At 34.8% G+C, this 13780-nt stretch overlaps 2 protein-coding genes across 3 annotated transcripts; both read right to left on the minus strand.

The window, feature by feature from the left end:
• Positions 1-409: 409 nt before the first annotated feature.
• Positions 410-5588, minus strand: LOC128177973 (mediator of RNA polymerase II transcription subunit 6-like). 2 transcript variants are annotated; one of them, XM_052844911.1, is made up of 8 exons: positions 5474-5588; positions 3546-3708; positions 3021-3112; positions 2425-2507; positions 2059-2098; positions 1616-1684; positions 1336-1476; positions 410-874 (listed from the first exon to the last, which is right to left on the minus strand). In XM_052844911.1, exons 1-8 carry the CDS (start codon positions 5481-5483, stop codon positions 759-761), a joined length of 714 nt encoding a protein of 237 aa, XP_052700871.1. In that variant the 5' UTR covers positions 5484-5588; the 3' UTR covers positions 410-758. The 2 variants fall into 2 exon arrangements, with proteins under 2 accessions (XP_052700871.1, XP_052700870.1); XM_052844910.1 differs by lacking the exon at positions 5474-5588 and having other exon boundaries at positions 3546-3724.
• Positions 5589-5731: 143 nt separating this feature from the next.
• LOC128178419 (methionine synthase reductase-like) lies at positions 5732-9470 on the minus strand. Its single transcript, XM_052845562.1, has 2 exons — positions 9399-9470; positions 5732-8720 (listed from the first exon to the last, which is right to left on the minus strand). The coding sequence occupies exon 2, from the start codon at positions 8690-8692 to the stop codon at positions 6494-6496; it is 2199 nt and encodes a 732-aa protein (XP_052701522.1). The 5' UTR covers positions 8693-8720; positions 9399-9470; the 3' UTR covers positions 5732-6493.
• Positions 9471-13780: the final 4310 nt, after the last annotated feature.

The following is a 13780-nucleotide window of genomic DNA, read 5'->3' on the forward strand; positions in this document are numbered from 1 at the left end:
GGACTCAGGACCCCTGACATTGTGAGGATGCAATATTTGGTTTATTTACATTACCAAACGCAAAATGATCTGTTTTGGCCTAATGCTTACTGTAAACTTATTGGATGTTGCCAGTTAAGTGAATAACACAGAAAGATCGTAAAAACTGTTCACAAGTGATGAAGAAACGAAATGTTTAAGTTAAAAACCAAAACTTGTCCATTCTGTCAGTTATTGTACTCTCCGAGGCGTACGATATCTGACAAAATGGACAGTTTTTAGCTTATAACCATTGCTGAAATATGGTCCTTATGTATTTAAAATTACCTTTGAAAAATCACACTTTCTTCAATTTGAATACGTTGTAAATTGTTGTATGAAAAAAATTAAACAAAAAAATAGTTGTTTTTCTTTTTTTTAATTTACTTAACTTCCAGTAAAGCACAATGTACAAGCATAGTTAATCATCAGTCTGTCTTAAACTACGAAATCTACCATGGATTTTATTAATGTACAATGTAGTCCATGAGACAACCATTTATAACACAGTACATAGCACAACAAAATGAGGTGAACTTTCTGATCTGTATAAAACATGTACCATTTGTATAAGGTTTGTATACATGCACTAGAAGGGTCACATCTGTATGTATAAACTCAACAAGTTCTAGCACCTCACTGTGTCTTTGTATAGCTCACACACAGACAGTCATTACATGTACATGTAACTCAAAGTGGTGGACTACCAGTTGGTCATAGACCCACTGGTGGGCCCTCGGTCACCGCGTGAGCTTGGCCCGCTTCTCAGGGGGAGGTTTGATGCTGTTGGCTTTATCATCTGGTTTTTCCTGCTTTATCTCCTGTTTCACCACAGCTTCCTGTTTCACAGGCTCTTCTAAAAACAGAAATAGGGTTGTATTACTGTTAGCTCGTACCATACAACCCAGGCACTTCTTTCTGCAATGAGGTTAATCCCCACAGTATAATAATAACAACACAAGGATTCTTACTCCTAATTACATGGGGTATAACACTTCCGTTAATGGCAATTTACTTTGCTTTCAGAGGAAAAACAGCAAATAAATGTTTATTTCCATTCATCTTTTGGATAATTAACTACAAAATTATGTTTTGAATTATGCTATGAAGTAAATTTCATTGCAGAAGTGCCTGTGCAAAAAACACATGCCAGTATTTCTAAGCAATATTTTTTCCTGCAAAATAATAAGCATCACAATGGCTTAAATATAAATATAAAGATATGTGATTACCTCATAATAAATGTATTTTACAACTGTTTAGAAGTTTAAAGCTAATAATATCCACCTCTAAAGTTAAAGATAATAATCCCATTACCTTTGACCTCTGTATGAATAGGCTGTACAACTTTAGGTGGGAACTTTTTAGCAAGCTCTCCCAACAAATTATCCACTCTCTGTCTCTGAAAGAAAGAACTTGGCTCCTCTTTCTTTTTCTTGTCAGAAGATTCTTTTTTCTCTGTAACAAAATATGATGAATGAGAGAAAAATATTTTTCGAATTAATTAGTCAAAATGAAATATCGAACTGGATCCTTATTTCACTAAGACAAGGTAAAACAAACAGTTTGGAAATTATATGTAATTTAAAACACAAACCTGGTTCCTCTTTTTCTGAAAACTCCCAGGAGTATCCCTTTGATGGATGATATCGAGAATAGGACATTGCTGATAAGAAAACATGAAAACCCTCCAAATTAATTAAATTATCATTGATAATCTTCAAAATGTTTTACATTCCCTGAAAGTTTCCCGATTTCATTATAAAAAGAACCTTTTTTTTTCAAATTAAAAATCACTGATTTTAAGGCTTCAAAAATATTTAATATATAAAGATTTTGAAGCATTTTTATAATATCCAAAAGTAGTAATTCTTAATTGATCTATTCCTACACTGTTAAAACATGTTCTATTCTTTGCCATCAATTCTATTATTTACCTTATGAAAATAATATATATGGTACCCTAACAAAAAAAAAAATACATCGTAAGAATTTTTCTCAACGAATATGCAATATAACAATCAAATACAGTATATTTACCTTCATCAAAAGCTGACTGCAGACTGGAGACTGTGTTCAACTAATGTTAAAAGAGAAACAAAGATACATGTATATATCAATTGACCTGACTTAATTTACTAAAATGTAAATATACGTACAAGAAATGAATTTCTCAAACATGAATAAAGAGGTTACCGTAAATTCATTTAGTCAATTTTTGTAGTTATGAACAATGATATTGGCCATTTTGTAGTTATGAACTATAATATTGGCCATTTTTGTAGTTATGAAATATGATATTGGCCATTTTGTAGTTATGAAATATGATTGTCAAATTTTTGTGGTTATGAATTATGATTATGCCAAACTTTAAGTGTCATAGTTCAAGAATCTGGTCTGACTTACCAGTCTGGCGTTGATGACAGAGTAGAGATCAGGTGCTAGATGGACCACTCCATTTACAATGTAGTAATCTGCTAATGGGGTCACTGTAAACCAAATTCCAAACATTATAAATCCTTAATTTATTCTATGGGTAACAAAACAATATACAGTTTAACTTTGGTATCTCAAGCACCCGATATCTCTAATATAATGGATAATAGATATGTCGCAGTGATTTTCAAGTCCCAACTTCTTATTCTTTACTTGATTTACCCTTGATATCTCGAATACTTGGATAACTCTAAGTTTTTAACCTGTCCCATCTAGTTTGAGATAACGAGGTTTGACTGTATATTAATAGAATTCTATTGGTTGTGTAGATTCATCTTCTAATTTAACTCATTGTGTGTTCTATGTCATGAGAACTATGACAATGACATGGAAAAATAAAATCATACCACTTTAATTAATACAAATCATGGAGCATCTTTTTATCACATGTTATGTCACCACATTTTTCAAAAACTTATTAAGCATGATATCTGCAGTATATTGAGGCATGTGATAAAGCAATATGAACACATGTAGACTACAATCAATAACACTTTGTTTTATACCTTGTGTAGGTGAAAATCTGTGTTGTTTTCTGATGACATAAAGAATTGGCTCCTGAACATGGAGCAATATATATTCAATTCCCACCATGTTACTGTAAGAGAAAAATAATTGATATTGACTGCATCTCTATACAATTAAAATACCGGTATATCTAATCATGCAAATTTACAGTTTCCCTTAATGATAGGATTGATATTCAAATAAATAAATAAACAGAAACTTATTAAGATCGATCTGTAAATCATTTCATGTTTTAATGCAAATTTACCATAAATAAACCCAAATAGGCCCCCAGAAAATAAATGTTTCCCAGGCACTATAACAACTGCATGGTCAAAAGATGTTGCACCGAATAATTTCATTGCCATTTTGAAAAGGGGATTACCTTTATTTTTGAATATGAATATCAAGTTTTTCCCCTTTGTAAGTTCTGCAATAAAACGAGTGCCCTCTTGCTGCATTTTCTTAAAAATTATTTGCCTAATTTAAAATTTATTTGACCCCTGAGATGTTATTTTGCCTACTTGAGCTGCTCCTGACTGAGACGCTGGCTCTTGATGATCTGGTTGTTACACATGTGGTCATAGAATGGGTTACTACGCTCACAGAAATAGTCCAGTACATTGGTGGGGTTCAGGAGGGGCACCCAGGCACTGTCATACCAGCTCATCCCCAACAGGGGGTTTTCTGTCAAAGAAATCATCAGCAAAGTTTTATAGATTTCATTATTTATAGTCTGCCTTAAATCTTTTGATTAGTTCACTTTTTGAGAATTTTTAACTAAAATAATGATTAAGTTGACTGTTCAAATAAAATTAAAATGAAATCCAATTTTTTTCATTAACTTGTCATCTGATTTCACCTCAGGAAAAACTTACAGAAACATTGCAGATTCATAATGAAAAATGTTCATCCTCTTTCCTCTATTCAGAAGTACTAGGGACACCTTGCACATTTTTTATTATTATAAAATTCAAGGTATGTTCATGTAATTTGCAATGCAAAATTACAAACATCATTGACATTATTTTAAAACCCTGTACTGCAACCATTCAAAGGAGAAATCTGGCAATTTTTTCATACTATATTGAATGCATATCATTTGAACCCTCTTGCATTAATGTTAATAAATTATTATAATAAATAAGTATCTTGGGACAGAATCAAAGGCGCTTGTTTCTGTAATAAAAGTTATCACTTTAGTATAATAATAACGCAAGGTTTTTAATTCTGAATTCTGTGGATTAATACCTTTTTCCGTGAATTGCATCCATTTTTGCTTTTGGACAAACTGCAATGGGAAAGCTAGTGCTTTCTATAACTGTTTACATGTACATTTATTCTCTTCAATGATACCGATAATTTACCTACTAAATCATATATGGCATGCTTGCATTTATTTATTTCTATCTGCATAAACAGCATAAAACCACTGAATAAAGACTGGATAAGTTGTTTCACACATATGCGGTAAGTCCTATATATGAACTGGTCTTGGGCTAAATAACTATTTGTCATTTGATTTCATACCAAGTATGAGGTTTTGGGCAGGCTAAAAATATCGCAGATTATGATAAAACAAAGCATTTATCTGTTAAATAAGGTACACTTTTCTAATTATTTTGGTCGATATACACCATGGCGTGCTTAATTTTGGAATGTTTTAACGCAGGGACTGAGGGTATTTGTAAAAAAAAAAATTGTATTTGTTTTTATATTCCTGAATTCTGCCTTATATGTCTGCCTGAGACCAGTGCATAGAAGTTTGTGGTAATGCATGAAACAACTTTGGAGAAAAGATGTAAACATTTTCCTTTATAAATCATGTATATCTCCGTAAGAAATTACATTTCGTTCATGTTGTTTATCCGGGTAAATATAGATGAAGTGTCAATGAAAAAAACTTGGATTTCCCCCTTGTATCGATTTTAGTTGTACTTCTATGACAGGTATGCATATTCTCGTTAAAATTCGTCAAAGAGTCGTGAGCATATACATGCTTTCATCTGTTCATTCATGCTATAGACCAATCCACACTTTACAAAAGTTATGTCCCTTGTCCGCCATCTTTGGGGAAAAACCCATATATTTCTCACAGTAGCCTTTGTAGTTTAGAGGGTTGTAACTTCGTCATTTGACATTAGAAATAGGGTTCCTCTGTGAATTTTGATTGCCCCAAGTTGGGGCAACCCACTCATCGAAGGAATAAATTAAATTCCAGGAGATTTCTTCACAGGACGCCCAAATATTTGGTTGCATAAAGAAGGGAAAAGTTGTTTTTTTCCCTTTTGACCTTTGGGTTGACCCCACAAAGGGGAACAACTTTTGCAAAGTGTGGATTGGACTATAGTATAGAAATAATCCATTGTCCGGAAAGTTTAAACGCACAGGTAAGCTGAGCCAAAAACTACATCGCTGTAAAATTGACATTCTAAATTGTACCAACACTTACCAAGACTCATTTCTTATGTGTGAAAGTCGTCTGCAATAGGGATAATAAAAAATTCTTATTCAGCAACTTGGCAAGGCTCTCTTGTCCGCCATTTTTAGATCACGTGATCGTTATTGAGCGGTTACTACTCATTTCGGTCTGTATTACTTCGGCACGACAATTATAATCAATAATGAGTTCTACATTACTTTATTCTTACAGCTATAAAAAAAAACCCACACACACATCAAAAGGTATATTTTGTCACACTCTCCCATAAAATGTCTGTAAAAGATAATGCATTTGTTTAATTTTTTTATTGAAAACTAATTCATGAGAAATTGATAACAATAGAATATCTGATACATGATTTTATATTAGTTCAAAGATAAAATCTAAATGGTCAAGAAATGAAAACATGATTAACTATCTGGTTTATAAATAAACAAAGCTTTTAACACACGCGTGGTTAAAGGTTTTCATACATCATCAAATAAAAACCATGTTGTTTCAATTAATAACAACAACATGCATATTTTTAAGAAAGATTGCTTGAGAGAGACTGCATGGAACTAAAAATAATTGCAGTCACACATACATGTACATGTAATTACTATTTAAAGGGCTTGATATATTTCTTTATAATTCATTTCAACAGAATTTTGGTTAAAAGGAAATAAAAAGTAATTCTTAAAAATAATTTTTACCCAAATGTAGCTGGTATGGATTAAACAAACAAAATAAAATTTTGAGCACTGATATTAGCCCACTGTCAGCCTATTGAATTCATAAGAGTAAATGAATCTTGTTTACTTATTGCAAAAGGAGTATCTAAAATCATAAAGATTAAACAAAAGAATTGTTTAACTGTTATACATTGTACAACAGTATAACATTAGAACTATACATCAATGCAACAACTACTAGAATGAATTCCACTTAAAGTTCTACTTAATTCAACATTTTCAAAATAATTTTCGGTAAGAATAATTCAGAATCACAACATGCCATATTCTTGGAATCCGATGTTTCATTTTAAAGTTACGTCCAAACATCTTCTAAATATCTCCTCTCCAACCTCATTTTGGTGATGAAAGACTTTGCCTCACTCTCTGTCATTTCTTTCTTCTCTTGCAATATTTTCATAAAAGTTTGATTCACATCTTTGGCCATGTTCTTGGCATCTCCACATACATATATCACTGCTTTCTGATTGTAAATCAATTGGAGTACCTGCTCAGCATTACTTTTGATATTGTCCTGGACATACTTTGGATCCTCTTGTGATATGGCTTCACGAGAAAATGAGACATAGAGTTTACTTAAAATATCCACTTTCTGTAGTCTCATCAGCTCTTCTTTGAATAAAAAGTCTTGTGACCTGTTCCTGCAACCAAAGAAAAGAAATATTTCTCCGAATGCTTGGTCAGCAAATTCTGCTGAGTTTTTCTGCATCTCCCTGTGTTGAAGAAAGCCGACAAATGGTGCCACTCCTGTCCCTGGTCCAATCAAAATGAGTGGTATAGATACATCACTGGGCAAGCGGAAATACTGATTAGGTCTGGCGGAAATCTGTAACTGGAAGATTTCCGTATTAGTCCCATCTTCTGCTGTCTCTTCCCTGATTTGATTCTGATTTGTCACCCTATCCAACATACCAGTACATACTCCTTGCCTTGCAAAACTCCTGCCATCGCCCTCAGGAATATTTATCACATTGAAGGCAATGTCTAGGTGTTGCGGTGTCTTCAGAGGTGAGCTGCAGCCTGAGTAAGGTCTTGGTTGTAATTTAGGAAGAGACTCGATCAACCTGTCAACATCAGGATTACAGGATGGGAATGCCAGGAGGAGATCTAAGATACTGATTTCAGGATTCCTAATAAAGCTTGTGTAGTCACCCATTCCCTGTTTACTGCACAATTCTTGCAGCCTTCTTTTTTCCTGTGGATTTGTTGTTCCTTCGACAAGTTGTCGGATCACAGCTTTTTTGGGAGGTTCTCGTATGTCAATATTGTATGTGAATAAGGTCCTGAGGGTGGTAATGGTAGGAATGTGGAGTGGAATGGCCGCTTTGGCTTTCTTGGTGTCTTTCATCAGTTCTATTTGGCAGATAATGTCAGCTTTGTCTAGAACATTTAGTCTCTTTAGCAGCATTTCCACCTCTTTCTCTTCATTCTGACAGTAAACTGAAACAGAATCTCCTGGCTGGTATTCAAACTCTTCACCAATTTTTAGTCTAAGTCTTAATGTTTTCTTCAGTGCTTCTTTTGAAGTCAAAATATCTGTTCGAATAACTGTTGCCTCTGAAATAGTTGTCACAGCTGATGAATTAGATGGAAGAAGAGATGGTTTCATATCTTGATCAATATCAAAATTAATGGAGAGGTAGGCTGCTGGAAGTAAAGGAACAGTGACTGCAGCATCACAGAGAGGTGCAATTGACTTTCTGAGTGATGGTTCTGTTGATTCTTCTAAGGTTATACCTTCAATGTGCTTTACTAAGTCTTCTGTTTCATTCAATCCTTTACCATTACTAATAGTTGAAGAGGATTCACTTTCAAACTTATCACTGTTTGGTTCAGTTGAATCAGTGGTATTCTTTGCTTGACTTTCTTTTTCCTTAAAATGACCGTTTGATTCAGTAATTTTAGTTTCAATTTTCTTATCACTGGATTCTCCATCTTTATCAAAGTGACTTCTTTCTACTTCAATTTCACAGATTTCTGTTATTTGACTAGTGCCTGACAAATCTGGACAGTTGAAAGATAGGAATTTGAGGAGTGCTGGGAAAAGCCCCTCAATCCATGGTTCTACTACTTGTTCTAAACCCACTGCATCATCAGCCCAGCCTGATAAATAAAATCTCTTGGCCCCTAACTCTTCAAGTCTCTTATCCAAAGTTTTACCTGCATTGCAGAAGTTTGTATAGTTAGAATCACCCAAACCTAACAGTGCATAATTAAGGTGTGATAAATAATCACTAGAATGTGTTTTCTTCTTCAGTCGTCTGAAGAATTTGAGGGCTGTTTCGGGTGGCTCACCATCCCCAGTGGTAGAGGTCACAATCACAACACAGGTTTCCTTTTCCAGAGTGAATTTCTTCTCTGCCTGACTGAGGCAGTGTCTTTCACATTCCAGTCCATGGGCTGCTGAGTTATCAAGGATCTCCTCTGTTATAGCATCAGCTTGTCCAGTCTGGGATCCATATAAAAGTAAAAAACGCTTCCTCTTTAAAGGCATCTTCTACTTATGTCCTGGTCTCTTTATACTAGGGAAAGATAAAAAAGATATTAGGAATATTATATTTTACATCTGCCTGGTGTGAGCAAGGCAAAGCAACATGAACAAGAGATACCCTCTCACAGTCCCAGAGGCCTACAAAAGGGAAGCTTTCAAAACAAACATGTAGATGATATGTAATGATGTACATGTATATGTGAAAATAGTGAATAATTTAGAGAATACAAACTCCTGATGAACTTGACAATTGTTATAGTGATCCACACTATTTTTCAAGTTGAATCTTGTACTGAAATCTCATCTAAGTTGATTTTCTTCTAAAAGTTGATTATTACTTAGAAAAACAAAACACTCAAATTTCAAATTAAAACAATTCTTTAAAAGATAAGAAAAGTGTCCCATTCTCCTGTAACCAATGGTAATTGGTTGCTTTTATCTAAGTTTAAAATTTTAAATCGTACGGAACTTTGTCAATTTGACAAATGTCTTCAATTTGGCTCAATGACCACTGACCATGATCAAATGCATGTATAGTGACTGAAAGTCGAGTCCCTGCCATAACATACATGAACACGTATAGCTACACACATGTACACCTTCTGTGTCTCACTCTCAGCTTTTAGAAAAATATAAATAATGGAGAATAGTATAAAGTGGTTTCTCATCATTGAAAAAACTATAGTTTAATTCAATTTCATTCATTTACCTGGTAGAATATCAGAATGGCCTTCAGATCAATTACATCACTCACTGGCCGTGTGTTATTACCCAATACAGGATTCAGTCAATATCATACTAGGTAAGGGAAGTAAGAGAGAAGATTAACTATTTCCGGAATAACAATTTGAGAATGAGCCATCAGGTAGTATGACCCACGTCTATGTCTGACAAATCAGAAATAACTACCAAAAATCACAAAAATATAATTAAGGCGCTTTGACCACCCCCCCCCCCCCCCACCGGGCACCACTCCCAATGTACTGGAAACAATTTTACATGTTGTGTATCTTTAATATTATGCCTGATAATAACTATCTAACCAATAAAGAAGCTGTAATGTATACTGTACCTAAGAATTCAAAAATGCAATCATCTCATCTGTTACACTTTTAAAGTTCGAGGGAGGGGGGGGGGGTTAGGGTGCATGTATTGCAAACAAACTTAGCATCTTTGCTAATATGTTTTACGGTGCTACCGTTCTGGCGAGCGCAGCAAGAATTACACATACTGTAGCTTGCATCATTGTCAACTTTTATTGAGGTATCAAAGAACGACAAAGAATTTTTGAGAGAGTATTGCTCTACAATAAGTATGCAATGGTACTAATTTTAATGGTTATGATACATACAGCGCAACCCCCTACCCAGAGAGAGAGAGAGAGAGAGAGAGAGAGAGAGAGAGAGAGAGAGAGAGAGAGAGAGAGAGAGAGAGAGAGAGAGAGAGAGAGAGAGAGAGAGAGAGAGAGAGAGAGAGCCCGGTACCTATTTGAAGGTGTGTAATTTCCCACTTTTAAATTCTACATAATTTTTTTTTCTGTTAATTTTTCATTTTATTCCTTTTTATTTAGTTCGAAATGTCCTATTGTTTATTTCCTCCCTACTCATATACTTATCTGCCTACTGTACATGCATGCACAATTAGTTTAAAAATGGATCGATATGACAGTAAAGTATGGCTCTTGCTAGTATATATATATACATGTATATAAAATCTCTATATTAAAAAAAGACTAAAAACAAATCATATGTCAAAATGAGGCAGGTATCGCAGACTATACTTATTACAGATGTTTGATCCACCTCTAAATTTATCGCGGGAAATATCAATCGGCAATCCTCGGCTGATTCCGCTACGCTCCATACAAACGTTAATGTCGAGTGCGCGAGACATCCGAGTAGTTCCGAGTGGGGAAATATAGCGCGAGTGCACTGTGACGTCATTTATGACTGTTTACGTTTCTCGACTCAATACGGAGGTATGGAAGCATGTAACAAATCTTTCGAGTCTCGCCAAAGCATATGCGGTACTCAAAACGTGTCTTCAAACTTTAAGTCACCGTAAATTACGAGTTAAAAGTCGGCCATTTTTGGCATAGCACCACGGGTGAAAACATTAGAGAGCATTATGGGACGTAGACAAAAAATTTTGTTTGATGAACTGTAGGTTTAGCTCGTTCTTTTTCCCGCGCACACTGGTTCTTAGAGCTCGCTTCGCTAGCCGGCGCTGCGCGCCGGCGAGCTGCGCTCGCTAATATATCTATAATATGTTTTACGGTGTGACCGTTGGGGCGAGCGCAGAAGGAACCACACATCTGTCATCATTGTTAAATGCAACCCGTGGACTTGCCCTAACCAAAAAACGTTGGCTTTGTCTCGAAAACTTACCACCGCAAGGAACCCGAAGTTATCCAATGACCCCTTCCTAGTCTTATACACTTAAACAAACTACCACTGAGCATTAATAAAATGTTAAACAGACTTACATTGTATTAAAATATTTTGATAAACACAACGCCGTTTTTTTTTTATGTAGATACAATTATGTTTTATCTTTTCTTTACCTTTTAATAATGATCATTAAAATCAGTAAAAAAATAAATCTTGTCTGTTATTTCTCATTTCGTTCCTTGTTGTAACCTGTGTTTTAATTATTTTCCTCTGTGACATCAATTTTGTTTTAAATCTTTTTAATTTCTGTACGCTATATAAGCGAAGCTGCGTTGTAGACATGTGCCCTCAACCCTTTCTTAGTGTGTGATATCCAATATTATTTGACCACATATGCAACTATATAACAAATACATGTACCGGTAGATATTTTAACAGTTTAATTCTTTTCTTTTATCTATTCATTACAAAATGACGTGGCTGCACGTAGATCAAAACTAATCAGCCAAAGAGTCACCGTTAACACTGATACTGAGTACTTCCTACATGATCCAGTACATATGCTTGATCCACCTCTAAATGTATCGCGGGAAATTAAAACGCGAGATCTTTGTGACGTCATAGTTAACATTCTTTTGCGCTCGACAGTTTTCGTAAATTGTCGGACAAATTCGGAGAAGGAAATGACGTCATATAAAGTTCAGTTTTTTTACGTAAGCTTATTTGTTTACTGTAATGTTTTTAGAAGGATTTTTTTATTGTTAAATGAAAATGGTGTATGCGATGTAGAGGTAAGAATTTTCCGTAGAAACACTTCCTGTTCCACGATGTTGCTATGCACCGCAAAGGATCACTGGGATAGTATAGTCTGTCCCAAGATATTTTTGCTGCATATTTGAACGATTTTTAATAAAAATACACATACCTGTGACTGAAGTGCAATTAAAATCGATGGAAGGGAAAATTCCCAAGATAACTTCATTCACACATTATCATTTTTCCCTCGTAAGAATTCACAGCAACGAAAACAGATTTCCTACGGAGATTTATAATGGGGAATGTTGACATCTTTTCTCCATTCGGAAATACTCGGGACCCCTTGCGCAATTTTTCAACGTTATCATCCGGGCGTCTTCATCTCCTTGGCAATGGAAAAACCTCGTAGACTTTTTATTTTTAGCCGTGTATATTGATACCCGACAAGCTAGAGGGGGCGTTTCAAAGGGGAAATCTTGGGATTTTTTCATACTATTAAATGAACATCGTCTGAACCAAGAGGTATTTATAAATATTGAATAATTTAAGAAAATATGCGGCAAAAATATCTTGGGACAGACTATAGAACGTTTTCACGCGGGTCCACAAAATTTTCTTTGAACTATGTGCAGATTTTAACTCGAATTTCCTCCGTTCGTACACGTTGTCTATGGAGCTCGCTACGCGAGCGGCGCTTCGCGCCGCCTCGCTGCGCTCGCTATTAGCAGGGACGTATAATACTATATACTAGTATACGTCCCTGATATTAGAACCATTTTAACAAGAGCTTGGACTTTGGGTAGTTGTGTTAAACAGCAATGTGGCGTAGATGTATCATGTAGGCCTGTCTATTTAATTGCTAGCCAATCAGCCAAGGCTCTTTGAAATCAACAAAATTTGTCTGGCTTTAGAGCTAAGACTACGCAATCGGTGCATACTAAGTATATCGCTTGTTTTGACGCAAGAAATCAATAGATAGCTACGTCCTAATGAAAGTCCATGGTCTTTTTATAATGGTTCTATATGGCTGGCAAATATAATTATAACGTTGTTTTTGAAAGGGACATATCTACTCCAATATCTACCCACAAAACACTTGGTATCTGGCAATCATCAAACTCTAATCCATATAGTGGGCACAGTTATGGCACTTTTTATAAATTGTTTTCCATATAATTTTTACCCATGTCCAATGGTGTATGTACAAACCCTGTGGCTCTTGCACGGGTAAATTCTTCATATCTTCTTGTGGAAAAAATGGTCGTGATTAAAAGTATCAGTAATTTGTTATGTTGACCCCTTTATTCGAATCATTAATCGATTTGAATTCACCTCTACTTAAAATTCATAAAAGTCCGCGGAACCACCAAGTTGTCCGAGCATTTTGATATGAATGAAGTATAAATATATAATATTTGAAAGATTGTTTCAAAATTTTCAAACAGTTCGCAATACATCAAAATTGTGAAAGAACTAAATGATATTCATTTTATGGGGCCATTTTAGGCCCATATTAAATATAGTTCTTTACGTTTGGACGACTAGAGTTATTGCCATTCATATAACACACTATCTAACTGAGCTTAATGTATGTGAAAACAACAAAAGAATAGAAAGATACAGGGTTAATTTTCTTTTGATTGCGAAAAGAAAAAAAATCACAAACATGAATCTGTCCGAATCCTTACTAATTTCTTATAAATTAAACTGATTTTCAACTATGAAAATAGGTTAGAAACAATTTAATTAAAATCAGACCTTTCAACTCCCTTTTTGTTATATCTGGTAATCGATCGCAGAGGCCAAAACGACCACGTCAAAAACAAAGAGGGAGATGAACGGTCTAACTTTTTTCATATACATGTAGTGGTACTATTAATGGTTTACAATTTCAATGTTTGAAGAAACCACCACTAAATAACAAAATTCATACCTGCGTGAAGTG

The sequence above is a fragment of the Crassostrea angulata genome, chromosome 3 (genome assembly GCF_025612915.1).
Source record: "Crassostrea angulata isolate pt1a10 chromosome 3, ASM2561291v2, whole genome shotgun sequence".
Classification (NCBI taxonomy): domain Eukaryota; kingdom Metazoa; phylum Mollusca; class Bivalvia; order Ostreida; family Ostreidae; genus Magallana; species Magallana angulata.

Coding starts and splice junctions, on each gene's coding strand:
- LOC128177973 (XM_052844910.1), bottom strand. CDS start 3,724: ATGATTTCTTTGACAGAAAACCCCCTGTTGGGGATGAGCTGGTATGAC. Junction 2,099..2,424: donor CTGTCATCAACGCCAGACTG/GTAAGTCAGACC, acceptor TTTTAACATTAG/TTGAACACAGTCTCCAGTCT. Junction 1,477..1,615: donor TTCAGAAAAAGAGGAACCAG/GTTTGTGTTTTA, acceptor ATTTTGTTACAG/AGAAAAAAGAATCTTCTGAC.
- LOC128178419 (XM_052845562.1), bottom strand. CDS start 8,692: ATGCCTTTAAAGAGGAAGCGTTTTTTACTTTTATATGGATCCCAGACT.